The sequence below is a fragment of the Python bivittatus genome, unplaced genomic scaffold, assembly GCF_059951505.1.
Source record: "Python bivittatus isolate LINGU-HERP-01145 unplaced genomic scaffold, Pbiv_v1 ctg000020_np1212, whole genome shotgun sequence".
In the NCBI taxonomy this organism is placed as follows: Eukaryota; Metazoa; Chordata; class Lepidosauria; order Squamata; family Pythonidae; genus Python; species Python bivittatus.
The window spans coordinates 120,921,471-120,949,343 of NW_028277030.1; the positions used below are offsets into that span (position 1 = coordinate 120,921,471).

General features: G+C 42.8%; 3 protein-coding genes across 5 annotated transcripts in view; all 3 read right to left on the reverse strand.

Annotated features, from left to right (window-relative positions):
• The window catches only part of RRP36 (ribosomal RNA processing 36), a 48,033-nt gene extending 46,955 nt beyond the window's left edge, over positions 1 to 1,078 (reverse strand). Inside the window, exon 1 of one of the 3 annotated variants that reach the window (XM_025162981.2) lies at positions 979 to 1,078. The gene's annotated coding sequence lies outside the window, so the exon portion shown is untranslated. Of the gene's footprint in view, positions 1 to 890 lie in introns of all 3 variants that reach the window. The other 2 variants (XM_007422667.4, XM_007422666.4) reach the window with 2 other exon arrangements.
• Positions 760 to 27,726, reverse strand: LOC112540038 (neuronal PAS domain-containing protein 4-like). The gene is made up of 9 exons (XM_088132723.1): positions 27,281 to 27,726; positions 19,661 to 19,827; positions 13,390 to 13,541; positions 12,854 to 12,959; positions 11,076 to 11,328; positions 10,623 to 10,732; positions 6,046 to 6,190; positions 3,464 to 4,404; positions 760 to 839 (listed from the first exon to the last, which is right to left on the reverse strand). The coding sequence occupies exons 1-9, from the start codon at positions 27,388 to 27,390 to the stop codon at positions 760 to 762; spliced, it is 2,064 nt and encodes a 687-aa protein (XP_087988849.1). The 5' UTR covers positions 27,391 to 27,726.
• Positions 6,227 to 10,176, reverse strand: LOC148217167 (uncharacterized). The gene is given in 3 exon segments (XM_088149890.1): positions 6,227 to 6,246; positions 8,499 to 9,985; positions 10,124 to 10,176. Coding segments are annotated over 3 exon segments (1,560 nt in total).
• Positions 27,727 to 27,873: the final 147 nt, after the last annotated feature.

The following is a 27,873-nucleotide window of genomic DNA, read 5'->3' on the forward strand; positions in this document are numbered from 1 at the left end:
AAAATTGCTTCCCCCATTATAACAGAAAGAGGTGCCCTAGAATTTCTTTTAAAATATTGTTTCTGCCAGACAGAATTAAAAGTGCATATTTCACAACAGAAATTAATTTTAAATATTACTTATGAGTCTAGCATGCAAAGACCCAGAGTTGGTGCCTATAAAAACATGGCAGTCTGTCATGGATGGAGTTTTTCTAACATGTAGGAGCTTTGATTACAAAGGCCCTCCTTTCCAGATTGTTCACATAATGTGGGAAACTGTAGAAGGAATGCTTGCTGTTGTTTTGCTCCTTGTAATTCTGTTAAATGGATGGAGCAAACAGGGAAGCAGGTCACTGTTTTACTAAAATCATGATGGAACAGGTTATAATGAACACTAGAAATGCAGACAACCCTTCATTAGTGGTTTCATGTAGAGGGTTGCTTTTTTTTTAATCAGTTAAGAACAGATAAGACACATAAAAGAAATATCTACTGGAAGTTAAGAGTCTGGTATAAGGGACAATATTTCTCGAGACACTGAAAACACACTTAAAAAATACTTTATGGCCGCCCCCATGAAATCACCAGCAATCTGTTATTTCCTTCCCTATCATCCAAAATTCAAAGCCATAGTGCCTCTGAATGTGGAAGCTTCATTGTACTGCCTTAGATCTTAACTAAACAGCAGTTGTATCAGGCCTGTGATTGGAAAAATAACAATTCCTAATTATTAGGCAGCCAGTTTTGCATGCCTCAAATTCTGTTCCTCTATCCTGTCTCACATTCTATTCCGGTAACAAAGTGATGAGCGGTATCCGTTCAAGAGGAATACAGGTCGGTCACCGGAAGAGGCAGTATCTATGAGAGGATATGCGAAAAATGGGGGGGGCTGTCAAACACGAGCTCTACCTGCCTGTGACGGGCTGCCCACGCTCATCCCCACACGACAACACTCCGTCCCTCTCCCCGGCCTGCCTCCACGATCTCCCCGGCCTACTTGTAGGTCACGCCGCCACAGCTCCTTTCTGTTTCCTGGCAACGGCACGACTGGGGCTGAGCTCCCGGAAGTCACAAAGGGCGGGGCATGTGAGTCAGTCAGTTGCGCATGCGCGTTTGGAGAGCACACCTCCGAATGGATAGGGCAGTAGGAGCTTTCCGAATGGAGCCAGCCTACCCCGGGCCCGCCCCGCCTCCCTCTCGAGTCAGCCGAGTAAACACAAAGAGCTTGGGAAGGTTTTCATGCCTTTATTTACAAGCAACCGGGTGATTTGTTTCTAATCACGCCAACTGAAATCAGTTGGACCTACGTCGTGTTGGGAGGTGCGCACGGCTGGCTCGCAATCGCTGGGACGCTGAAGGGTCAGCAAAACAGCGGGGCCTCCTCCGGTAGGACGCCTGTGGAGTGGAAGAAGGAGAGGACACGCGATAGCGCTTGCTCGGTTACGTGACACTCCCCAGGGGTTTCTTTGTGTCATGTTCCCCTTCAAGCTTGAGATTGGGGGCATGATTGGGGTGGATCCCTGATTTTGGGGTCCCTAATCTATGGGTCCCTAGATGCCTTAGGGGCACTGTTGCAGCCAAATCTTTTGTACTGAGTTCTCTTATTTCTAAAAATGAACCCTGAATGACTTGCATGACCAAAGGTGCAGTTCGCTCACAAAAAAGTCGTACAGGGCGACTATCCTGGCTGAGTTTTAACCTGTCGTAGGCTCGTATGAGTTTCGCTGCAGTTGAGTATCATGGCCGTCCTTCTGAGCAGGGGGCCACTGTGTTCTTCCGAGAATCCTCTGACAAGCCTCATCTTGGAATACACACAGCCCCAAACTAGTCAACCGCATTTTAGCCAACTTTATTATGTGAACCCAACCAATATTTATCTATTTGACAGCACCTAACTACAATGAACTTGCCTTCACCAAGAAGGGGGAGGGAGGATACCTCTTTTCCAGTGTATACACTTTATTTATTTTCACACATCATTTATACGCTACCTGATCCAAAGATTCTGGGTAGCTTACATCATAACCTTTGATAATCAGAATTCCCCGTAGAGTAATTCTATGCTATCCCTACTTTTTTTTTCTTTTTGTATCTTGTCAGATTTTCAGATTGGAACAAATGAAAGTGACAGGTTGCTGGGTGAAATAAATAATCACCCAGGACTGGCTTTATAAATATCTCTGCAGATTTATAGTGATTTGTACAAAATCAGCAGATCTAGGATTTTTGGAGGGGAAATTTTTGGGTTTTGTTTATTTATAAATTATGTTAACCCTACTTTGGGGCTTAAGCTATAGTTTTTGGTGTTTTCCAGAGTAAAATGCCAGAAATGATAGCAGTTTTTGGCACCTGTGATCATAAATTGTTCCAAGGAATTATATAGATATATAAATGTATATGTGTATCTATGTATGTATGTCGTTGGCGTGGGCTCATGGGCTGCCTGCAACCCTAGGCCTCAGGTGCCCATTTCCCGGTATAAGCCATGATTTACAGATCACAGAGACTGGGTGCACAGCATCCTGGATGTGCGTCATTTACATTGCATGTAACCCCTGCGATGCAGGCAGCAGTATGTTCGCTTGCAAGGTAGTGTCTGTAGTAAAGATCTCACTTGCTTAGAGCAATGTCACCATGTTTGTGGTAAATAGATCAAAACTGCCCAGTATGTCCTTACTATCAGCAGGGAATGTTCCAGGTGGAATGGGTATGACTAAGACTGGGAACCTAGTCTGCACTTCATTTTACTGAAAGCATTATATGAAAGACTCTGTTGACCAAAGCTATGATGGGCAATGGAGATCAATATGGGCCTATCTGGTGAAGACCATGGCATATGGAAGATTGTGACTTGGGATGTAAGAGAAATAGATTATAGAGCATTAATTAATGAAATGAAAGAAAGAAAAATAGGTATGTTGTGTTATTTGTAAAAGGAGAAAAATGTAGTACATCTGAACGAAGATAGTCTGAACTTGTGGAGTGGAACTGCAGGAAAGTGATGGTGTGGATTTAATTTGAGAATGAAAATGCTAGCATATATATTAGAAAGTATGAACTGATGTCATGTTGATTGTTGAGAGTGTGTAAAAAAGTAAGAAACCACTGGCTTGTAATAGTTGTAAGTTATGGTTCAGTGAATAGTGATAAGTTCTGTTCCCCATTCTTTTTCTTCTCTTATAACTTTAATTTCTTTGACTTACTATCACTTATTCCTTTTCCACATTTTGCATAACATTGCTTACCTCAAAAGAAAACAGTGTGATGGGTATGTATGTGTGTATATGTGTGTGTCTGTGGAGGGGGGGAGAGAGAGAGAGAGAATATGTGTGGGTGTGCACAGTGCACAGTGTGTTCAATCTAAAAAAAGTAAATCTGATGCTACCCCAAGTCAGACATGACAAAGTCTGGGCAGGATCATACTAAGTTTAGTGGATGTATTGCTTTCAAACGGTACTACTATGATAAAAGGGGAGCTGTACCTTGCTGATATATGTTATGAAATTTTCCATCCCACTGGGAATCAGGCAGATGGGAATCAGATGATACAGAGAAAGGCAAAGGAGTTGCTTCTGGTAGGGGAGTCTGGTACATAGAAAGCTGCAACTGGGTATTTGCTACATGAAAATGGCCTGGTGGTCTCTGTTCAAAAATGGCTTGGTTCTGGACATTATGATCTAGGAAGTTGTTTAAAATACTGGTGATGATTTCTTCATCCACTGAGATTTCTTCTGAAAAATCAATGGCTCCATTAGCCCCCAAGTCCTGTCTTGTCACTAGAGGGGCAGCCTCAGCAGGATGTCCAGGCGAGTGAAGGCCAAGAGACTCCTGAGGTCTTTGTTTTGTGTATTGAGAGAAGATTTCAGCCAGGGAGTGGATTTGATCAGCCAGCATACTGATAGCCCATCTATCTGAATCAGGGCTTGCATTCGTTGTTGGAAACAATTCTGTAGCTGGCCTTTCTTCAAATAAAGGAGAAGAGTCTACAGAAAAGCTGCTGTCAGAGGAAAATGTGTATTCTGGGGAGCAGAGACCATCAGGGCTGAAAGAGGTCAGCCTACCCTCTATTTCTGCGTAGGAGAGACTGTTGTGCCCTTCAGCGGGGAGAAAGGGAAATTGGGTTTCTTGAGACAACTGCAGACTGATGACTTCAGTCTTCGTGCTAGGGACATTCATGCTGATTGGAAATGGAGGCTGAAGAGGAACAGGAAGCATTTTTACATTAGAAGCCTCTGGAAGTTGAGAAGGATAATATTCAAGTGCCCCTTCCCTGGATGTCCCTGGCTCTTGAAGGAAAAAGTTGACTTCATTTGGCTTCAACTGCTGCAGTATTTTTCCAGAACAATGGCTTTGTTTCGAGGAAGCTGAAGAAACAACTCTGAGTGAGAGGTCTTGGTTCTGGATATAGAGAGCTTCTTTGTCCCTGTGAGAATATAAACAGTTCCATGTAGTCAGCAATCACTGGAAATTACACAGAGTCACAGGCCTTGGCAGTCAAGCTAAATGTAGCTTTTATTTATTATATATAAGAAAACTGAACTACAAGCTTCAGAGCATTTTCACAGCAGATGCCCCAAATACCATTATGAACATTATTAATGCAATTAGGAAGCAAAAGAGGCCATTTGAAAAGCCATTGTAACACTGAAGCTAATTCAGATTACAAACATAAGAAATGTGTCAGGAGAAAAATAGAGGATTAAATTCAAGTATCACTTGCAGAGAAGATTTTGATCTGATTTGATTGTTGCTTCAGCAATTATAATTGTGTAGGGATAATTAACTGGGAGTTCTAGAAATTGTAGTTCAAGCATGCCTGAAGAACATCATAGTCCTGTCTATATTAAAAAGCATTCTGATGGTTGGCCAAGCCCTACTGTAGTTTGTATGCCACCTGGCAGAATCTGACTGATCTTAGAAAACTAAAGAAGGTTGGATTTGGTTAATACTTAGATGGGAGACCACCATGAAATTGCAGGGTTGTAAGCTAGACTGGGAACTCTATGTATGTGTCCGTGAAGCCATCACAGATCAAACTGGATTCAAATGAGACTTTAAGGCTTTCATGCATAATTTAATGCATGCATTTTCCCCTAGTGTCTATCTCATTTTTTTCCGTTAGCTAATATGGGCAATGAAGCCATTGATAAAAATGGCTTTTTTGGTGCTAGGTTCAATACAGAATATGATGTGGAGAACTCTGTAGACAGAGCTACTCAATATGCTTGTCTTTGACTTAGATAGCGTTTGTCCTGCTTTCACAGAAGCTTGAGAAAATCACTTCTTCTGGTTCTTTTATCCAGCCTTTCCGTTGTAAAAATGTTTCATGCAGCTAATGGCATTTGTGGTAGCATGCACTTCTATGTTAAATCAGATGCCACTTAGCAGACATTTCTGATTGCAGACCAGAAATCATAAATGTCTTTACTTTTCTCAACAGAGCCATAGCTTATTTCACCCATTCCTTCTTACCTCCCATCCCTTTCACGCTGGCTGCCTTCTCCCAGCAGACCTGAAAATGAAAAGGATCAAGAAAGGAGCAAATGCTCTAGTGGGGAATTTAGAAGTATATCACCTTATCATCCAGTTACTGTCACCCTGTACTTTCTCTGTAGTTTGTTGAATAAGCCACAAGTGACAGGTTCAGACTTTATGCTAAACCCCAAACCATGATTTACAAATGGTGTCTAGGTCTCTACATTGCTAAGCCATAAAATAGTTTGATTATGGCTTAGTGAAGTCAGCTATTGTGTTTTGTAAATCATGGTTTAAGACTTCACAAAAATGCGTGAAACCAGTCAATTGTGGTTTATTCAACAAACCACGGGGGATACACAAGATGACAATGATTAGATGATAATATGATGCTGATGCCCCAGGAATAGGGAATGAAGTACAGCCATTTCACTCTAAACATCTAACAGTAGTCCACATGGTACATGTAACTCAGCCACAAGTAGCTAAGTTTATACAACATTCAAACCACAAATGAGACAAACCACATTATCGTTTAGCGTGACATGTGAACTCAGTCCCTCAAACATAAGCTGTCAGTGTTTTGTACCTGAGGACATGATTTGTGCAAGTGATCAGCTTTCCTTTTCCATTCTCCCTCACTGCAGTGACTTGCACCCAGACCCAGCTCAGGTCCTTGCAGCGTAAACGTATGATCACATGCTGATTTTGTTTCCCGGCACTCTGCACTGAAACTAGAAACATGAGAAATGAATACCCATATAAGCCATCTAAATGTAGCAAGATGAACCTGAATAACAAGAAGAAAAGAGCCCAGATTAAGTGAAATCTCTTCCATTTTTCTGTATTCACAAAGATTTTAAAAGGTGTCTATTGACTTAACTATGAATCCTAAATGCATGTCTTTTAACACTTCCGAAACACACTTGGTTGGAATTTGGTATGACTGCAATTATGATACATAGCATTTAGATAACTCTTTCTCTAAGTTCTCACATCAGTTCACATATATTTTTTTCAGTAATCATTATAGCAACTCAATAGGGCAAGCCAGTAATAGTCCACATATAAATGCACTGAGATTGATTTATGCCTAAGATTATTTGGACAGCATGACTTGTAATTTGTATCAGGAATTACATTTTGTTATATCTAGGTCCATATTAATATGGTTACTAATGTAATTTAACTTGTAGATCGTATCAATATCACCCTAAACGCTGTGCAGAATGTAGAAATGTTATAAAGGTCTTAACAGTTACAGTAGATAGACATGGCAGAGTTGGAAGCAGGTACCAGGCATTTACAAGCCTAACAATTATGAAAGGGACAGCTTGAGGGAGAGCCTAGAGCATGTTTCTCAAACTTGGCAACTTTAAGATGTGTGGACTTCAGCTCCCAGAATTCCCCAGCCAGGTTCTGGGAGTTGAATTCTGGGAGTTGAAGTCCACATATCTTAAAAGTTGCCAAGTTTGAGAAACACTGGCCAAGAGTAATCCTTCAGAATGTGGAGGTTGAATTAAAACTACCAAAAATCCTTGGCTGTATGGCTGACCATACTGGCTATATGTGATGGGAGTCCAGTATATTTGGAGATGCCTGATTGAAAAAGATTGCTGGTTTTTATTTATTTATTTTATTTATTATTAAATTTGTATGCCGTCCATCTCCCCCCAGCAGGTGACTCTGGGTGGCTCACAGTGAAAATCAGAAACCCCATCAACAATTAAAAATCCCCCATAAATAGTTAAAATAAATAATCCATTAAAAATCAAACCTAAGCAACAAACCCTGTACATAAAACTAAAAACATTCAAGATGATGGGGGGGCAAGGTCAATCAACCCACAAGCCACCTCCACTGGTGCGACCCCCCATCCAGCCCCCAGGCCTTCTGGCACAGCTAGGATTCACACTGTTCCTGAAGGCCATGAGAGTGGGGACACACCAGACCTCGGGAGGCAGGTTGTTCCATAGGGTGGGGGCCACAGCAGAAAAGGCACTCTGCCTAGACCCCACCAGTCGAAATTCCTTGACCAGTGGGGTCTGCAACATGCCCCTTCTGCTGGACCGAGTGGGGCGGGCTGAAGTAACCAAGGCAAGACGGCTCCTCAGATAACCTGGTCCTGTGCCATGAAGGGCTTTAAAGGTGATGACCAACACCTTGAATTGGACCCGGAAGCAAACTGGCAACCAATGCAGCTTACTCTGCATTGTCCGCGCCGCCACATTCTGCACCAGCTGTAGCTTCCAGATACTCTTCAAGGGTAGCCCCATGTAGAGCGCATTACAGTAATCCAACCAGGAGGTGACCAGAGCATGAGTGATCATGCAGAGGGCCTCCTAATTGAGGAAGGGGCGTAACTGCTGCACAACGCGAAGTTGCGCAAAGGCCCTCCTAGCCACGACTGCCACCTGCTCTTTGAACAGGAGTTGTGAGTCCAGGAGGATCCCCAGATTACGCACCGGCTCTGTCTGGGGTAGTGCGACCCCATCAAGAACCAAAGATGATAAACTCCTGGATCTTGAGGCTCCCCGTACCCACAGCCACTCCATCTTACCAGGGTTCAGTTGAAGCCTGTTGGCCCCCATCCAGGCCCCCACAGCCTCCAGGCACTGCGAGAGGGTAGTCACAGCATCACTTAGGTCACCCGGGATGGAGATGTATAATTGGGTATCATCAGCATACTGATGATACCTCATCCCATGGTGCCGGATGATCTCACCCAACAGTTTCATGTAGATGTTAAATAGGAGTGGTGAAAGGACCGAACCCTGAGGCACCCCACAGAATAGGGGCTGTGGGTTGGACCTCTCGCTCCCTATCAACACTGATTGGGTTCGACCTTGGAGAAAGGAGCTGAACCAGCACAACACTCTGCCACCCAGTCCCAACTCCTGCAGCTGACCCAAAAGGATACCATGGTCGATGGTATCAAAAGCTGCCAGGTAGTCAAGAAGAGCAAGGATGGATGCACTACGCGATCCTGCTCTCGCCAGAGATCATCCAAAAATGTGACCAATGCTGTTTCTGTCCCATAACCAGGCCTGAACCCTGACTGATAGGGGTCCAGATAATCCGTTTCCTCCAGGATCCTCTGAAGCTGCCGCACGACCACCTTTTCCATCACCTTTCCTAGAAAAGGAAGGTGGGAGACTGGACGAAAATTGTCCAGAAGGGTGGGATCTAGCGATGGTTTCTTGAGGAGGGGATGGACCAAAGCCTCCTTAAAAGGCTTCAGGAACACCCCCTCCTGCAAGGATGAATTGACCACCACCAGTATCCGCCCTAAGGTCACCTCGGTGGCTTTAACTAACCAGAAGGGACAAGGATCTAAAATACAGGTAGCCACACTAACAGCCCCGAGGACCCTGTCCACTTCCTTAGGGTCAACAGGATCAAACCGTTCCCAGATAACTGGGTAAGAACGTTCCCTGGGCAACTCCACTGGACCAGCCACATGCTTGGTCTCCAACTGAGAATGGATCTGAGTGATTTTATCCATCAGGTGTTCAGCAAATTCCTCTTCACGGCCCTGTAAATAGTCCTCCAAGCCCTCCCTACCCAGGAGAGACCGGGTGACCCTAAACAGGGCTGCCGGGTGACACTCTGAGGATGCAATAAGAGCGGAGAAATACTGGCGTTTCGCCACCCTTACCACCACTAGGTAGGCCTTAATAGTGGTTCTAACCTGTGTTGGGTTGGACTTGTCTTTAATTTTCCACCAGCGGTGCTCTAGACATCTCTTAGCCCTTTTCATCTCCCTTAATTCCTCCATAAACCACGGGGAGTGCTGGGGACAATGGGCCAAGAGAGGCCGCACAGGCACGATCCTGTCCAAGGCCCCAGCCACCTCCTTATTCCAGGCTGTGGCCAGAGCCTCCGCTGGACCATGCAGCAAGGCCTCAGGAACAACCCCCAGCTCCCTTTGGAACCCTTGCAGGTCCATCAGTCACCGGGGGAAGACCGTTCGAATAGGTCCCCCCTCCCCGCAGAGGGGAGCAGCATAGGAGAATCTCAAGGCTACCAGGGAGTGGTCTGACCATGACAAAGGGGATAAAACCAAATCCACCAGATCACGCTGCCACTGCTCCGACAAGAAAACCTTGTCTGGAGTGTGACCACTGACCTGAGACGGGCCACAGATGACCTGGGATAAGCCCATGGCTGCCATGGTAGCCATGAACTCCCAGGCCGCCTCCGAGGCCAACCCCAGGGACAGCAGATTAAAGTCCCCCAAGACCATAAGTCTGGGGAACTCCACTGCCAACCCCAAGATGGCTTCCAGCAGCTCAGGAAGGGAGGATGCTATGCAGCAGGGAGGCTGATACAATAGCAAGACTCCCAACTGATCCCGTGTGCCCAACCTCAGGAACAGGGTCTCACTTCCAGCAACTTGTGGAGCAGAGCCCCCGAAGGCCAGCAGAGATTCCCTGATGACGACTGCCACACCCTCTCCCCTGTCCTGGGGTCTCGGCTGGTGCCAAACCCTAAACCCGTCTGGACACAATTCTGAAAGGGCTACCCCCCTTCTGGTGCCAGCTAGGTCTCAGTAATGCATGCCTGCTCCTCCCCATAAGGTCGTGAATAAGGGGTGGCCTTATTATTGACCGACCTGGCATTCATCAGCAGCAGCCGAAAGCCTGGGCCTGTGTAGGCCTGCTGACCAGGATGTGGGCTTGAGCCCTGAGGGCCAGAACACGCCACCGGTATAATGCATCGGGGGCATCTTCCCCTGAAATGGCCTGCCCTCTGGTTTTATTATGTACTATTGCACAGCTGGCTTTATTCTGTTCTTATATGACAATATTATCACTATTTTATTGGTCTCGTGCATATGCTTTTAATTTGTAATCCACACAGAAATGTTATTATTCATTTGTAACAGATGTGTTTTCTAGGTGGTTTACAAATGTAATGAAGGGAATAAAGGAGCCCTCTCCAGTAGTTTCAAAATTAAGAAAGAATGTGTTCTTGAATAACAGTTCCCACTGTCTTCAGATAATATGATCATTGATTAGGAATAATGGGATTTGTGATGGCCCATGTGAAAAGAACTGCTGTAAGCTGCTCATTGGAAATATTTATGATACAGGAGAAATGTGCAATTGATCCTTTGTCAGACTCCACTGAAGGATACTAATCTGTGCCAGATGTAGTACTTACTCAGGTTCCTGTGCATCTCTGCACCCCTTCCAGTATCTTCAGGATGCAGGAGACAATACCAAGACTGACCAACTAATTCTTCTTTCTTATAACCAAGGTGGTAAATAACACTGAAATGGGACAAGAACACACACCAAACAATTTAATAAATAATATCTTTGTGATACTTCTGTTGTGAGATGTGCAATTATGATAAACATCATATGTATATTTATTGTTAGAAAATCTATTATTCAGAATAGAATTGCCAACTTTTTACTGTATTTAGCCTTACTTCTATGCATTTAACAGTTTGTGATCATCATGTATTACCAGGTCTTCATGCTACAAAAAACTTTACCTGCTAATGAATGCAAGCTAAAACACATAGGGCAGATTTCCCTTTTCTGATCATTTGGCAATTTTAGCCATATCATCTCCAGGTAGATACACAAAAAAAATATTTTTCCTTACTTTTTAGTCATCTCACTAATCTTCATATCCAGTGTATGCTGGCTGTGGAAAGTGGAGTCCTGGGAAGTATTGTCCCCTTCTTCAAATGCTTGAGGGACAGGAGTACAGAAAGCAACAAAAGTCAGAGCAGGAGAGGTGGAAGTCAACTGTGTGTCAAGTGGGAGAAATCTGCCCCGGATGACTATTGGACGGTTCCTTCCATACTTAACCCGAAAGGCTCTTGAGGTACGCATTTCAAGGATGAACTCAATTTCTGCAGTAATAAAAAAGAGAAGAATGCTTGCAGCTTAAAGTCAGACTGAAATTTGCAGCACAGGATAAAGTGTAATCGTGTAAACTGTAATGTGATTTGTTTAGTTTTGGTTTAACATGTTGTGCAAACTCAATCATAGACTATTCAATAAACGAGTCACAACTTAGCATAATGTATGAACTGAACCTTTCATGGGTGACAACATTTCTAAACATCAAGCTGCTTAAAGAGCTCAAGAACAGGTTATGATATTTTTATAATTAGCTTTCGCTTTTACTATAATTCTATGCATCTCACTTTTACCTAGTCCTTATTATTCTGGTTGCTGATACAACCTCTTAATGCTGTACCTATTTACACATTTTTCCAAGGAAAGTGGTGCATTCAAATTGTTGGCCTAGATTAGAAAAAGTAATTGCAGAAGGGTGTTGCTTCAAGGTTTTGTGATTTTTGATTATTTATTTATTTATTATTCAAATTTATATAGCCGCCCATCTCATATACATGTCCCTCCTGCAGACCCCCATGATTACATGTAGACTGGGCAATAAGAAAACATCTTAAATGTTTTTACAATGTATTGCATTATATACAAGCAATAATATAAAATGCAAAATCTGAAAAGGACCCTGTAAATAACTTGCAGCATTTTTTTCCTCTTAAGTTACTACTGTAGTTCAAAAAATGTTAATTCTCTGCTTCAGGTTTTTGCTTCCTTAAAAAAAGTTATCCTAATTTGCAGCATAATCTCATCCAGATAGGTATATGGTGCCCCTGGACCATAGCAGCTGATGGTGCTGTCTCCCACTGATGCAAAGGGTTGCATTTTTTGGGTTAATTCAGAAGGAGAGGTGGGACTGGTTTTGGCAGCCCAGGCCAGTGCCTACTCAGCCTTCGCCTAAAGCCAGCCCTGTCCCCACCTCAAATAAAACTATTTTATTGATTTCACTAGGATTAAAGTTGGATGGGTTAATAAATTATATTTGAATATATGTGTCAACAGGGTTTCTTAAACTTTTTGGTGCCACAACCACCCACTGTTGGCTTGTGCTGGCAAACAAAGAGCAAAGCACAGAGTGAGTTTTAACAGAACTCCAGCTTTGCCTATACAGGCAAGGCAGGAGCACTATCAAAATGTATTCTCACTTAGTCTAGACAAGCCTACAACTGGCTTACACAAGCAAAGAAGGGAGCAAAGCTCTGTGTGAGTTAGTGACATCTCTAAGCTGCTTGCAACCCCCTGAAAAGGTTCCAACTGACAGTTTGGGAACTATGGTGCTGAGCCAAAATTACACGGACCATATTATTAGTGCAACATGCAAATCAAGACTCAGAATTGATGCAGCAGAAGCAGCATATGGGTTGGCAATAAGCAGCAAATGTTATGCCAGCGTTGTTTTTTGCCAGCTCAGGAGTAGATGGAGAGCGCTTAAACTCAGTAATGAGGAAAAACTTGCTATCTCAGAAAACGGATCAGTTACCCCCTAGCTGGAAAGACCTTTTTCCAACCCTTTCTGGTCCTCACCAGTGCCTGGAAGCTGATGGGCAAAGCAGAGCTTCTCCTGCATGATCCGGCTTGCTGTGCTGTTCAGGAGATCAAAGATGGAGTTGCCTTGGGCTAGGAGTTCCACCTAGAAAAAATATATGATAAAACATCTTATTTGCAATGATCTTTAGCCCTAGGAATATGTTAGGAATAAGTGCTATTTCAGTCTGAAAATGTGGACCTGAAAGTTAGGCATTTTTAAGAGGATATTTGGGTCCTGCAGGGTTCTAACAAAAGCTGCAGAGTTTGTAAGCAAATTGTACTCTAACATTTAATGGCTGCTGACAATAGTGAACATAGCTTGCATGCAGAAATTCGACCCATTTGTGTTTAAAAGAATATTGAGCAGCTGGGCTAGAAAGGATCTTACATTAATTGTTAAACCTCTGCTACACTAACTGGACTTGCAGCGGAATGCAAGCTTCCATTATATTCCTGCCAAGTGTGATCTCTAAAGTCCATGAAAAGTACAAGGCATATTGGGGTGCCTCGCCCTCCGTAATATCGATGCTTACCACAGAAAACCCAAGGAAATGCAGTACATTCTCAGAGACATAGGCCAGTTTGCCCTTCGCAGTGAGAGCTAGAATGAACCCTGAGAGCGAATGCACCAGTTCTGGATCTGCAGCAGCAGCAAAAGGTTTTTTGGGTGTCGTTTGATGTGAGCCTGGAAAAAGAAGAGAGGGGCACATGGATTCTGCTGGCATCTTTGGGTAAAGCTTTACATGGAACAAAGCAATGATTTCCTGCTTATCCTTGTGTCAATAGCCTACTTTAAAAAGAGCGGATCCCTCCCTAAAAACTTCAGAATCTGAGACTAGCTTCACACATCATACAAAACCATGATTTACTAATTGTGGTTTGACGAGTAAGGCATTCTGAGTTCACACTACAGTAAACTAAGCCATAATATGGTTTGCTTTGGTCTAGCATGTTGTATGAACCCAGACATTGTAATTTATAAACCTAGGTTTATTGGTTACTGTGATCTGCAGCTCCAGTCAACTATGGCTTATTAAAAGCCATGGTTTGTTTATGGTTAGTACATCATGTGAATGCAACCTGTGAACAGTTTTACATACCAAACTGAGTCAAAACCAAACAAACCACGTTATGGTTTAGTGCAACACAGAAACCCAGTTAGTGAACAGCTCTGGATTTCCACAGCAACATAATTGCTATGGAGCCTCCAGCAAGAAAGCATAAAGTAAAGGAGTGGCAGTGGCAGCAGGCAGTTGCAAACCATGTGAATGTGGGGAGGACTCAAGGCTGTGCTTTTTACCAACTCCAAATACCAGCAATAGCCCTCTAGGCCTGACGTACAAGCATCTGCAGGATCTGATGCATTTTTTTCAAAATGACAAAACAAGCATCATATGTCCCTCCCCTTTCAAAGATGTGCGTGACATCACAATGCACTACAAAAGGGCAGAACTTGCACTGCAGTGGCACAATGTTCATTTTGTCATTGGCCTCCCTTTGAGCCCCCCTGAGGAGACCTCTGGCCTGGAGATTCTCCCAGAGCTTTTGTGCCCAATACAGGAACCCCGGAAACTGTCATTGTTTTCTGCCACTTTAGTTTCTGCACAGTTCCTCTCTGGTCCCCTTGTAACAGAGTTCCGTGTTAATACAAAAGGTCCCTTGTTTAACAGAAAGTATTTATTTGCTCACATGATAGTGGACCACCACATCAGGTGTGTGGGGGGGAAGTTCTTGGGGCAGATGCCAAGAATCCCACCATACCTGAAATTAGCTGGTATTGGCCTGAAGTATTGATAATATACCTCAGGATTCTGTTTGTGTATAGGTTCCTCGTTGTGTATACATGGACATTAAAACATGTAGCTGGATCATTCATATTTTATCTGCTTGTGGAAGAAAATGCATGTAAGAGCAGGCATCTGCTAGGACTGTCATATCAGAACTCCAAACATTTGTTTGGCCACTAAATGGCACCAAAGAGATGCAAAGACAGTAGTTCTTTTCTGCCGGCTAGTTGGCTTGGGGGATTTTTGCAGCCCAGATATGGTAGCCCTTGCACCCAGAGAATCACACTGTTTTGTGAAGAGTAGGGCTAGCCTAAATAAAGATACAATTAATGTGTGTTATCTAAAAATGAAATGGGAAACAGATCCATCCAGACTTATCCTGTCATAATTTTCCATATATTGAGAATCAGTGCAGGATGGAAGAGATGAGAATGGTTTGGAGTCTGGAAACGTTCAAAGTTGTTCAGTTGTACTTGGAAAAAAGGTTCAGAGTTGTCATTTCTTTAATAGTGCTTGCAGTATGGTAAATAGGGGCTTATTCATAAGATTATACAGCATAGGAATCATTGCAGAGGGAAAAAAGTGAGTTGACCAAGTTAAGTATTTCTTCAGGTTTATAATACAGAGTTAGCAGGAGATCCAGGTGTGGATTTTATCAAAAAAGCTTTATGGAAGGATCTTGGAAGAAGTATTAGGAAGACACTGTCTTTAAGTTAGTTGGAGCACAAGGCAAATGTTCACCTATCACTTATTCATGGTCAACTGAACTACAGCTTACTGAATTAAGCCAATTGCCTGAGCTTGTACCAACACATTGCACCATAAATTAACTAACTGCATGTTAGCTTAGCATGTTGTGGAAATCCTATGAAAGAATAATTGCTATCTTTGCTCAAGTCCACCTTGCTGCTTTCTCCCTTCTCCTTTGTTTAAACTAAGTGTAAGCCTTTCAAAGAAAGTCATTCTCCTTTCTTGACGTCTATCTTGAGCCTTTGGAGCAACAGAGGAATGCCATTCTAAAACCGTTGACTCCTATCAATCAGCCTTCCATAACGTGGTGCTCTCCAGATGTATTGCAGGTTATTTAGGCAGAAAAGTTTACAGTTTACTCAGAATAAATCTCTTTTGTATTTGGATAGATTTATCTACCGGTAGGTGGGACTGTTTTAAAATAAGCAAGTTGAAAATAACTCAGAGATGTCCACAGAGCATCACTCCCACCCTAATCCCTCCAAGTGTTTGAAGTCAACTGCCTGAACATCTACATTCCTGCCAAGCCTGGAACACTGAGAACAGGCAGGGAACACCACAAGGGCTTCCTCCAGTTGGCCATTGAGCCAGTGCTTTGGATCCTGAGCTACAGCAGTTCTTGGAGTAATAAAAGTCCTTTTCTTCCCACTCCACAAAGAAAGCAGCGAAAGTGTATTGCCTCCCTCCTCCCACCCCGTCCCTGGCCATCAAGATATTCTTCCTGTGTATACATTCCCATTGAAAAACTGTAATGATGGCAGAACATCATTGTTTCATAGCCAGATACTTTTTTTAACAGCTGCAAACATAGTTGTAGCGTAGAGTACAAATGTAGCATGTAGTTCATTAAACTATATCTCAGACCTCCTTCCCAGCCTGCTGCTTAATCAGATTTACTAATTGAGACTATTATAGTGACTTTCTCTCCCACAGGATCAGCTGTAGTGAAACTGATGCATGTCTGGCTTGTTTTCTGCGAAATGAGCTCTTTCCTCATATTAAAGATTGGAAAGAAACATATTTCAGGAAATGCATTGAGTAAAACAGAACCTGCCCATCTTTGAACATAATTATGACAGAATATGAAGGTCACTGTGTCTTTCACTTTCCCTTGTTATCTAAAGGTATTGCAAAAATACAGATACCAGGATAATTTAAAATGCAACCAAGGGAACATTAGTTTATGCTGAGATGTTCAAAAGAAAAAAAAAATCAAAAGAGAAAACAGGAAAAGGTCTGCAGGTAAAAAACACCTTTGGGGAGGCAAGAGCATGATGGAAAATATGTAGGAGTTGATAAAGCCAGCTGTTGCATACAGCGTGACTGCTCTTTATGGCCTGTTCTGTGCTTCCCTTAAGCACAAATAAGGGTGCAAATTAGACACAATGCAGATCTATGTTTGAAATTTATTGAAGTTTTTTTTTAAAAAAAGCACCAGCCATTGGTGAGACTTGGGGATCAGATTGGAACTGCATTATTTGAAGGATGGGAGCATAACTCTTTTCTCTACTTTCATTTCCTGATCATACATACACATACACATAGACATGCACACATATATTTAAATTGCAAGTGCAAACTTATAGTCAGTAGGATGTACATGTAATACAGTGGTACCTCTGGATACGAACTTAATCCGTTCCGTGACTCTGGGCATATCCCGAGTTGGTCGTAACCCGACGCAAATTTCCCCATAGGGTTCAATGTAAATCTGGTTAATCCGTTCCGCCCTCCAAATTTGGTCGCACCCCGAAGCAAATTTTCCCATAAGGTTCAATGTAATTACCGTTAATCCGTTCTGGGGTCCGCGGACCACACGTCAGGGATGGGAAAACGGCCGGGCGCCGCACAGTGCAGCGGGAAAATGGCCGGGCGCGGCGTGGCCCGGCGGGAAAACGGCCGCAGACCACGTGTCAGGGTGGAAAAATGGCCGTACCCTGAGGCGGAGTTTGCACATCGAGGTAAATTTTTGCAGCCGGAGCTGGTCGTAACCCGAAAAGTTCATTAGTAGAGGCGTTCGTATCCCGAGGTACCACTGTGGTTGAATGATTGGCTTAAAAAAATCAAACATAATGATGAAAACACCACAAGGACATCTCTTTGGAATAGCAAATGCTGGCCTGAAAAATATACACGAAGAGTTTTAAACCCTCCGAAGGACTGTAGTGGGGTAGGGAAACCTTTTACTAGCCAAAGGTTGCACTTCATTTGGTTTTGCAGCCAAAACCTGCCCTCAAATGTAAAAGTAGGTGGAGCTATGTTGTAAAAGTGGAGAACAAAATAATAAAATGTAAAAAAAAATCTCTCCCTCTTACATTTCCTACTGTTTCAGGCTGAAATGCAACCTAGTCTGTTTGTTACAGGCTGACTTCAGGGAGTCAGCTGGGCCACCAAAACTCAGTGAAGCGTTGTGAGGTGTGGAATGGGACCTCAGAAAATTGCAGAAGACTCAGGTGGGACATGCATGCAACCCAGAGGCTGCACGTTGCTCCTCCCTACAGTCATAAACATCCAAACCTAAGGCTATGATCTAGAATGAAGCAAATTGTTGATGTTAACCTCACATGTTGTGAGGAAGACCCCACAGATAAGTGCAGATTGGAGATTCCTCTGCAAGCAGATTTAGAGGACAGAAGTGTCCATGTGGGGGTACAGGAGGTGCAGAGTGAAAACAGGAAAGATGGTGTGTTGGTGTTTTGCATGCAAAGGAGGGCTTAGATTGCAACACAGTGCCCACCATCTTGTCAGCTGGGACGCCTACTCTCTGTCTCCTCCAGCCGCCCCGTAGATGCCACAAACTTAAGGTTTCCATAATGTCCAGATGAATTGTATTGTTTTATAGCAGTGACAAAGTATTAAATGAGGGGATTTGATTAATGGTACAGTAGAAATACAAATCCTCTCAGTCCACAACTGCTTCAGTTATCATTTATGATAAAATAACAATAAATCACAAGATAAAAAGGTAAAAAGGGATGTTAGCTTAGCTAGTGTAGATAGATGTTGATCCCTATTGATCCCATCTGAGTGATTAGATCCCAGGACATCTCATGCAGGCACAGTATTCTGGGATCTCTTTGGATCAGGCTGCATTCCCAGAATGACTAATAAGATAGTCAAATGACTGTGCTATAGATTGGTCAGAGCTGTTACTACTTGGGGCAATCTTGGCTAGACAGGAAAGATTAGACATGAAGTAACGTGCAGACTTACAGGCATTTGGGGGCAGAACGATCAAAGGCATGGTGTAAAGTAAGAATCAAACGCTTATCAAATTGGTGATCTAGGAGAACTATAACAAGAGATGGTAGAATCAAGAATCAACCTGATTTTGACAGGGCTTGGATAAAGTTCAACAGGGAAAAATGCACATTCCTGCATTTAGATACCAAAACACCCCCCCAAAAAAGTTGAATTGTTGTACACCCTCCAGAGTCACTTTTATGTGAGATGGGCGGCTATATAAATATGATAAATGAAATAACAACAACAACAATAATAATAATGATAATAACAATAGTGGAAGGAGACCACTTTTGATGAAAAGGAGTTAAGTGTCTTAAGCACCTTCCATATACAGATCTAAATTCTGCAGGAGATGGGATGAATTCAGACTTCCAGCAAGCAGAACTGGGAGGGTGTCACATGGTAATAATCATGGCTTGAAGGTAAGAGATGACTCACCACTTTTTATTTTCAGGAGCAGTAAAAATTTATTTACTTACCTGTAATTTCTAAAGTGCATTCATACACATAGACAGTACTCCTCTTCCGCTCCCCCAAACACAATCAAAACACGAGCCCCTCACAGTCTTAGCTGTGTTTCTGAATACAGGCTGGTAAACTGCCTCTGTGGCCACTGGCCCCATCTCAATATATGTAAAAAACCGTAGAATATAACATGGTGTATGTCCCATTGAACGTTTGTTTCTTCCTACAAAAAGCTTGATCAAGCTTTTATAGGAAGGTCAAATGATGTTTCGGCTTTCAAAACATCATGTGACCTTCCTATAAAGGCAAAAGGAGGAGAAGGGGACGGCAGAGGGTGAGATGGTTAGAGAGCATCACTGAAGCAATGAGCGTGAAACTGAGCAAACTCAGGGAGGCCGTGAAGGGCAGGAAGGCCTGGCGCGATATGGTTCATGGGGTCACGAAGAGTCGGACACGACTCAACGACTGAACAACACATGATGTTTGGAGAAGTATTATTTATGGCTAAAACTGGCATTCGTTAGAGGAGCTATAGCAAGACCCTTGGTTTTTTTACCAGAATGAAAAAGTTGGGTCTCTCGTACGTGGAAGCAGACCAGAGCCATGGTATGGAGGTATGAAAGCTGCTCCTTTTCTTGCTCCGAGATGGGCAGGAGAGAGCGAAGAGTCTGCAGCTCAGCATTGATCTGATCCCGACGAGCCTTGGAGGCACCTTTTGTTGACCTGCAAGAGTGCAAAGGCATGAGCCAGCTAGGCATCTGTTCCTCTCCTATTTCCACCCCTGATGTTTCCTGATACTGCCAGCAGATTAGAGCAGTGTCTGTCAATCTCGGCAACTTTAAGATGTGTGGACTTCAGTTCCCAGAATTCCACATGCTGACTGGGGAATTCTGGGAGTTGAAGTCCCCCCATCTTAAAGTTGCTGAGATTGAGAAACACTGGATTAGAGGATTTGATTTACACATAGTCAATCTCTGCAGTTTTCACATTATGGTCTTGTGCAGAGCTCCAAAGTAAGAAACACATTTATTTATTTTGGACATTATTCCATTCTTCACTATGGGTTTCCCCTTTGGGGTGACATGATGATTAACTAATCTTATGACCGGCACTTTACATGGCAGAATGGCTTTCACATAACCATATTTTTACGTAGGAATTAAGGGGGGAAATTCCAAAAGCATCTTTCCCACCTCAAAACTATGTTGTCATCTTTCAGTGACACCTTGTTCCATTTTTTCCCCCCAACTGGGTGGGTTGAGTTATCAAAAAGAGTCTGGAAAGATAATGAGGAAAGTGGAGAATAACTTTCAGGAGGAATGTCTATCTTTATTTTGACCCAGGCAAGGCTTTTATTTGCCCTCCCTCGCCCATTTGCAACCTTGTCATGTGTTCAGTCTCCTAGCATTTCAATCTGAATGAGCAAAAATAATCCACTGCCTCAGGAAACAGCAGGCTAGATTATGTAGTGGAAGGAGGGTCACATGGCACATAACTACTCCCTGGCTGCTATCATCAGCTGCTTGAAGTGCCTGTGTCATTGTACCTAATGATAGTAATACTTGAAATTAACTTACCTTAGTTAATTTAACCACAATCAAACTGTAAATCAGAGCAGAATCAGGCATGCTAAGAATGTTCATACGTATCTGCCTGTCAGGCCTAGCCCAAGGAACTCCAAGAGACCATGTAAATTCAGTCCAGCAATGTTTATTAGCTACAACCTCTAGCAAGAATCTTCCCAGACTGAAACCCCAGTTCCCAAGTAATGCCAGCCACAACATTGTGAATTCCTCAGGGAGGTGCCAGTCTCATCCTCTTATCTTTCCCTCGCGCCTCAGGAAATGAAAGAAAACATTTTTCTCCCTGAGTCTGGCCTTCATAATTCCATTCCATCACACTGCCCAACCGATGGCCAGCGCTAGCTGAGGAGAAGGTTAGGAAGTGCAAAATTTAGAATGGGGACCCAGGATCAAAATGTTGGAGAATGCCTAGCAGCTCTCTCTATGTAGCCAGGGCCCATTAGCCTCAGCCTGGATGGCCAATGAAACAGTGGCAACCACCATCCTAAAACATTTGAGACGAAGCTGTTTTAGAGATTGGCCATGCCATTACCATGTCTGGCCAGGTTTCTGTCGCCCAGTAGTAAGAAGCCTTACCCATGATCAGACCTATTCAGGTAGGAAACAGCTTTTAACAATTGTATCCTTTGTGCCGTAACTGCCACATACAAGAGCTTTTCAACAGCATCCCCAAGGGACTCACTAACATTTGAAATGTTCCTTAGTCTGAGAACCCTGAATACTACTTAGCTGTGATCAGCTTGCTGCATGGCCTTGAGCAAGTCATTCAGCTTTCACAAATAAAACCAGAATGTTAATTATAACTCTCCTATCCTGTAAGTGTTGAAAAGGCTTTTTTTTGAAGAAATGTTCTGTTCACTTAGAAGTGTGAAAGTCTTCCTTATCACTATCCTAGCAGAATCTAGTGCACGTTTTACTCAGAAATAACTCGTTACATTAAATAGGGCTTACTCTAAAGTAAGCATGTATCAAATTGCAGGTTCAGCACAGAGCTTTCAAAGCCTTTTTCAGTACGTAACTTCTGTACAATAATAAGACATCTATTCTTTGAGACTGACCTTCTTTGCCTGTGAAATACCCTGTGTCCTGATTAAGCATTTCTAGCAAGATCACAAAATGTCAGGGAGGTTTAGTGCTCACTGGCAAGTCTCTTTTAATAGGGAGGGTCTGCTATGATTTGAGGAGAGCTTGAGGACCAGCAGTGCTGATCCTGCCCAGTGGCTGGTTCCCATGAGGTCCTCCAATGAAGCGGAGGGAGGGAAATTCTGAGCAGACAAAAATAAGTGGTATGGCATTTGCTGCCACAAGATGTAGTTGTGGTCACTATGGGTATAAAGAGGGACTCAATAAATTCATGAGGAAAGGCTGTCAGTGGGCATCAGCTGTGATGTTTATTAGGGCCATTCACGAGGGGCTTCAGAGCACAAGGGAGTGCAAATACAGCACCTAGGAGCAACTCCTTAAAGTAGCTGCACATTTTCCTGGGATAAGGTGTCAGGTCAGTGAGGGGACAGAGTGTGCTGGCTCAGGCAGAGCTAACCACCACTCATCTTGCTCACCCCAGAATCCTTGCCACAGCTCTGGCATTAGCATCTAGATCACTTAGACCTTGTTTGTCCAGCCTTAGTTGTTCCATTCCTTCCCATCCAGAGGGCTGTTGTGGAAAACAGGACAGGTAGCTTTTTAGTCTATGCAAGCTTTTAATCAAATCTAGGAGGGCTCTTAAATTCTTGAGTCATAGATGAGGTTCATATGGCATTTGGGGCTTATTTAGCTCTAATAGGTTAAATGTACTACAGTTAACTGGATTCATAAACACAATAAGCCAAAGACCAAAGAAAGCACATAACTTAGCATGATGCATGGACTCAGATCTCCTCTTCCCCAAGCAGCTGTTGCAGTGGATGGGTTGGCAAAGTTTTCCCCTTATGTTTCTTATTGACTGGGCTTGCATGACGTGCTCATCCCATAGTTAATACAAATTACTCAGTTTGCCCTGTTCTCAGGGTTTGCACATTGAATCACACGTTAACCCTACAGGCTGGCTTCCAAAGGCATAGTGTGTCGGGCTAAAATGGGCTTGCCTGATTTATGGTTCAGCATGTCATGCGGACACAGCTAACAAGTGATTCAACCTTTCTGGGTTCCAGCCTGGATGTGGGGAAGAGCAGATGAAGATGAGTCCAGCAGAAGAAAGGGAATTAAAGGGTTTGAATTGCTTTCCTCCCATCCTTGAGTCTGCAGAGAACTGTACCAGTATGAAATTTTCTGTCCCCATTGCTGATCCCTATCACACCTCTGTTGCTTCTGTTTTGTGTGGTAGTCATCTGACTTCATTCCAAGCTAATGACTGACAAAGGTGAGCAGATGTTGCACGTCCTGAGATGTTGCATTGTCCTCAAGCAATGACAGAGTAAGGGGGAAAATACTACTTTAACAGCAGAAGAATGACGTAGGGCTGTCTTACTCAGGCTGGGGCTGACATGAAGGCAGTATTTATTTATTATTGGATTTATACCTGCTGCAAACAGAAATATCCTCAGAGATTTACAGTACATCCATCAATATGCAATAAAACACAAAATAAAATAAAAACAAAAAGGCAAGTAAATCAACCCTTACATACACAAATCTATAAAGTGATGACATTAATTCATATCTCAGAGGCTCTTCAAAACAGCTCTGTTTTTAATAGCTTGCAGTAAGCCAGCAGCTTGGGGGCTGATCTAATTTTGGGGGAAGGGGAAGCTAAAGTCCTGCATTAAGGGAACACAGCAAAAAACCCCAAAATGTTGCCAGGGCATGCTTGTCATACAGTAAGCTACAATAAAAATATATTTTGGCATTAGTGTGATATCTGAAGCCAGGCAATTTGCCTGGTATTATTGAGGTTTTGGCAAATAGGAATCAAGGCAGTGGGTGCTGCAGCACCCTCTTGGCGATGAGATCCAGTCACTTGCTCCACTTCATCTAATAGCTGGAAAACTGGTCAAGCTGGAACTGCAGAATGGCAGTTGGTGTGAAAGGAGTCTGACAAAGAAGGAACTAGACACAAAGGAGGACAAAAGGAGTCCCATGCTTTTCATGACTGAGCAGGACAATTTGCAGCTTTCACACAGGGCTGAGAAAAAGTGCACCATCTGCTACCCACCTTTCATCTACATGAAGACTGAAAGCACAGGAGGCCTGTCTGTCTGTCTGTCTGTATTATGATCTGGTCATCCTCCATTCAGCTGAGGAAACAGCTTTCCTCCAGGTGTAAGCTAGCATTGAGTTTTCAGAAAGCCAATGTTTTTTATTTCATGACTTTCTCTGCTTTGTATTTTGCAATGTCTCTTTGTAAGGGAACTCTGAAACAACCTTAGAAACCAGTGATCATTGAAGAAACAACAGCAGCAAAGAGTTTGGGAAAGAAGAAAAGGAGCAGACTGATTTGAGAGGATTTGGTGTTGCCCAGAATGGACCATTCAGTGTGGAAATTTAGTATGCAACACACCATTGTAGGTAATGTTCCCATGACAACGATCATGCAGCCATTAATTTGTGCAAGGGATTGGAGGCAAAGAACTTAAAGTATCAAAAGAACTTGTAAGGCACAGTAAGCTTAACTTTCTTGCCAGTTTTTTTTTTCTTAAGTTAAATCAAAAATGTGGAGAGCCTAAGTCCAGCTGTGTTTAAGCCAAAGTGCTGATTGTGCACCACTAAATTAATCCAAGTTCTTGCTGGGGCATGGATCAGGCTGCAAATTATCGTTATCACAAGCCTGCAGGCAGGTGCCTCTGCTCCTTCATGGACAGCCAAAACTTCATGTATTTGAGGTGCTTTAAAAGTAATTGTTGATGACAATAACAACCAAAACTCAGAATTCTGATCGGCCAGTCAATTTTCTGCCCTGAGGATATTCCCTCTAGTAGTCACTAGAGGTCTGACCAGTCCCATGTTTTTGTCTCTGCATGACCTATTTCAGCCCATAACCTTTTCTCCAGCTTATAGGGCAACTGCATTCTCTCAGTTTCATTCCTGTGGGTCCCAAGGCCCTCTTCATGTTACAGTGCTCTTGGCTATGTTGGCTTGATGGGAACTGGAGCTGAACTAGAAACAGACTATTGTGTGGCTTCTCTAACTGTTTAAATTATTTTTATCTAACTTTTCTACTTAAAAAGCCCTGAAAGCTTCCTATATTTAAATGTATTTCTTTGTTTCTATATGGCACAACCCCCTTTTTGGTCCCAGCTGTTTAAGTATGCCTTTTCAAGAAGGCTCTGAGCAGCCTCTTCATCACAGAACCATTTCCAAAAGTTAGTTATCCTGCCAATTCTTGAAGCAACTGGAGAGATCTTGTTAGGCTAACCTTACAGATTGATTTGAAATGTTCCATTAATATTTAGTGAATCTACCTATCTATAGGCAGACAAACTCACAGCTTCAGGCCAGCCCTACAAACATTTGGCACCACATGTAGTCATCAGTTGGCAACCCCAAGCCAACCTCGGCCTGCTGATGTCCCTCCACCAGCAGCAGGCCTGGCTTGCTAAAGACTGACGCCATTATAACTGCGTCTCGGCTCTGCTTCTGGCATTCAGTGCTCAGCATGCCTCCTTGTCTCAGAAGAGGAAGCAATTGATTTGCAGGCGCTCTGGAACAGCTGTGCTAATCCTATAACGCTGTTACGAGCAATGTTTACTCAGTGGGTATAAAAATCTGGCCACTGAAGAAATCCTAGCAGCGACAGGGTACTGGTTTGGAAAGTAGAGAACCTTCTCGCACAGTCCTATGCAGGTTTACTTTGAAGTAAACCCTCCTGCATTTGGTGGGGCTTACTGCCAGAGCTGCACCTCAGCCTCTTGGCTGATTGATTGAGCTATTACGCTTCCATTCATCTGCATATAACAAAATATTAGATCAAATAGGCAAAAAATAGTTTGACTTTATGTGATACATGGAGGATTGATGGAGCATTCTTCGTCTTCATCTTAGCAGCGGAATTTGCCTGTTTTCCTCACAGAGGTCAGAATGCCTGTTTTAAACCAGTGTTTGCTATCTGGGGATGTATGTCTATTTTCTGTAGTCTAGGTTAGATGATTACAATGTTCTCAGCAAGGAAACTAAAAGAAGAGCCCAGAAATTACAGTTGGCACAGAATGGTACTGCTTCAGGGTCCAGTAATTCTGGTCTCATTGTACTTGCCCATCAGTTGCACTGACTGCTAATGTTCACATTCATTTTATAGAACTCAGGTTGATCTTTAAAGCCCTAAATAATTTTAGTTATTTAAAGAGATTTCTGACCCACTGTGAACCTGACTAGGCTTAATGAAAAATTACTGAAGCATCTCCATGCAGCGTGCATGCTAATTTCCAGATAGCAATTCTTTGCCTGCATTAATTCTGCAATATTTGAAGTTCTTGGTTCTCCAAAACCAGTGATATCATGCCTCTGATTCCTAGTTGCAAGGAAGCAAAAGCAAAAGCAAAAGCAAGAGAAAGCTGCCACCCTCACACTCTGATGGTGGACTGCTAAATGCATCAGGAAATGACCCTGAGGAAGCATGATGTGGCAGGACTTCCTGAATAAGAGGCATTGTGAATATATTTTAAAAAGTTGTATGGTAGTTGTGCCACAGTTGTCCACCAGTTTTTGATTCGGATAATTGCATTTAACAAGCTGACTGAAAATTTATTTTAACTTATATATAATTTATGGCTCATCCTAAGAAGTGGCCATCTATGTGGCCACTAAGAGCTGACATTAACTTGATGCACATAGTCAATCAGTATTTTATGGCATTTGAATGTTCCCTGATAAGAAAATTCTTTGGGTAATTTACAATAAATAATGATAAAAATAATTTTAAAGGATATGATATCATATATGCCAAAAGTCATGGCAAATATGGAAAAAAAAACTTAAAATACCTAAAAATTAAACACAGAAATTTTTAAAATTGAGATGCTACACTTAATGGAATTATTAAGGGAAAAAAAAGATCTAGGTAAATGAAAATATATTCACTTAGGTCTGAAAACACACAGGCTCCAAAAAAAATAAAAAATAAAAATAAAGTCAAAGGCAGGGTAATGGAACAACTGCTTAAAATATATGCATTTACCCCAGTTTGTGCCCTCTAGATGTGATGGACCTCAAGCTCCACAAACCCAGATGGGTTGGTGATCTTGGCATAAGGATGACATTGGGGAATATTTTACAAAGGCTGTTGCCATGATTGAAAATGACACCCTCCTCTAATTAAGAGGAGTAATGAAAATACTGAAGAGTAGGGCCTCTGAAAATGATTTTAAGATATAAATGAAAAAGATGGTTCTGTAGGTAAATTGGTCCCAGAAACAATTGAGATGTCCTAACTGTTCACTTAGCAATACAGCAGCTCTGTTTTGGATCAACTAAGAGTACAGAACATTGCAAACCATAGCCCCTAGAAACAGTACATTGCAATGGCATCAGATTCACTGTGGTCCTGTCTCCATTGTATCCAGAGCATAATAATTGAACACTGGTGGGGATCCTGCAGCAAACATCTTTTTCCTCTTCTAAACCACAGTGGGAAGAAAGGACAGCAAGATCATCTCTCTGACCTGAAAGGCCTTGGGGTGCAGAGCTTCCGCCTGGAGACAGATGTAGGGGCAGAAACCTGACGTTCTCGCCTTCTGACTGGCTTGCTGCAGTTTTCACACAAGATGGTCATAGTTCTGCAAAAGGACAGAAATTATTGAAACAAATGAGAGTGATCAGACTGCCCAAGAGGAAGCCACAACCTTCAAGGCTGGAATAGCATTTCAAATTCTGTACTCAGTCAATTGCCCAGCCTCCCCTAACCTGGAATTCACCTCTCACCCATCCATTGATATGACCACTAGCTAGAGAGGATTGCAACTGTAGTTCAACACAACTGGATGGTGCCAGGTTACAAAGATTATCCATCAAGTCATTCTGGAAAGATAATAAAAAGCTGCCCCCCAGCATTTGGAAAATCAGCAACAGTGGACTCGAGTTTAAGAAGAACAGGCAGGTGGTAACTATCCACCCCCAGCCCCTGCTTTGCTCAGTACATTTAGAGGAGTGAAGGACTTCCAGTGTCCTGAAGACCTCGATTTTCTTGGATTCTGATTCACATGGAGAATCCCTACAGATCGCAGATTCTCCAGTACACTGGATTGACCTCTATGCC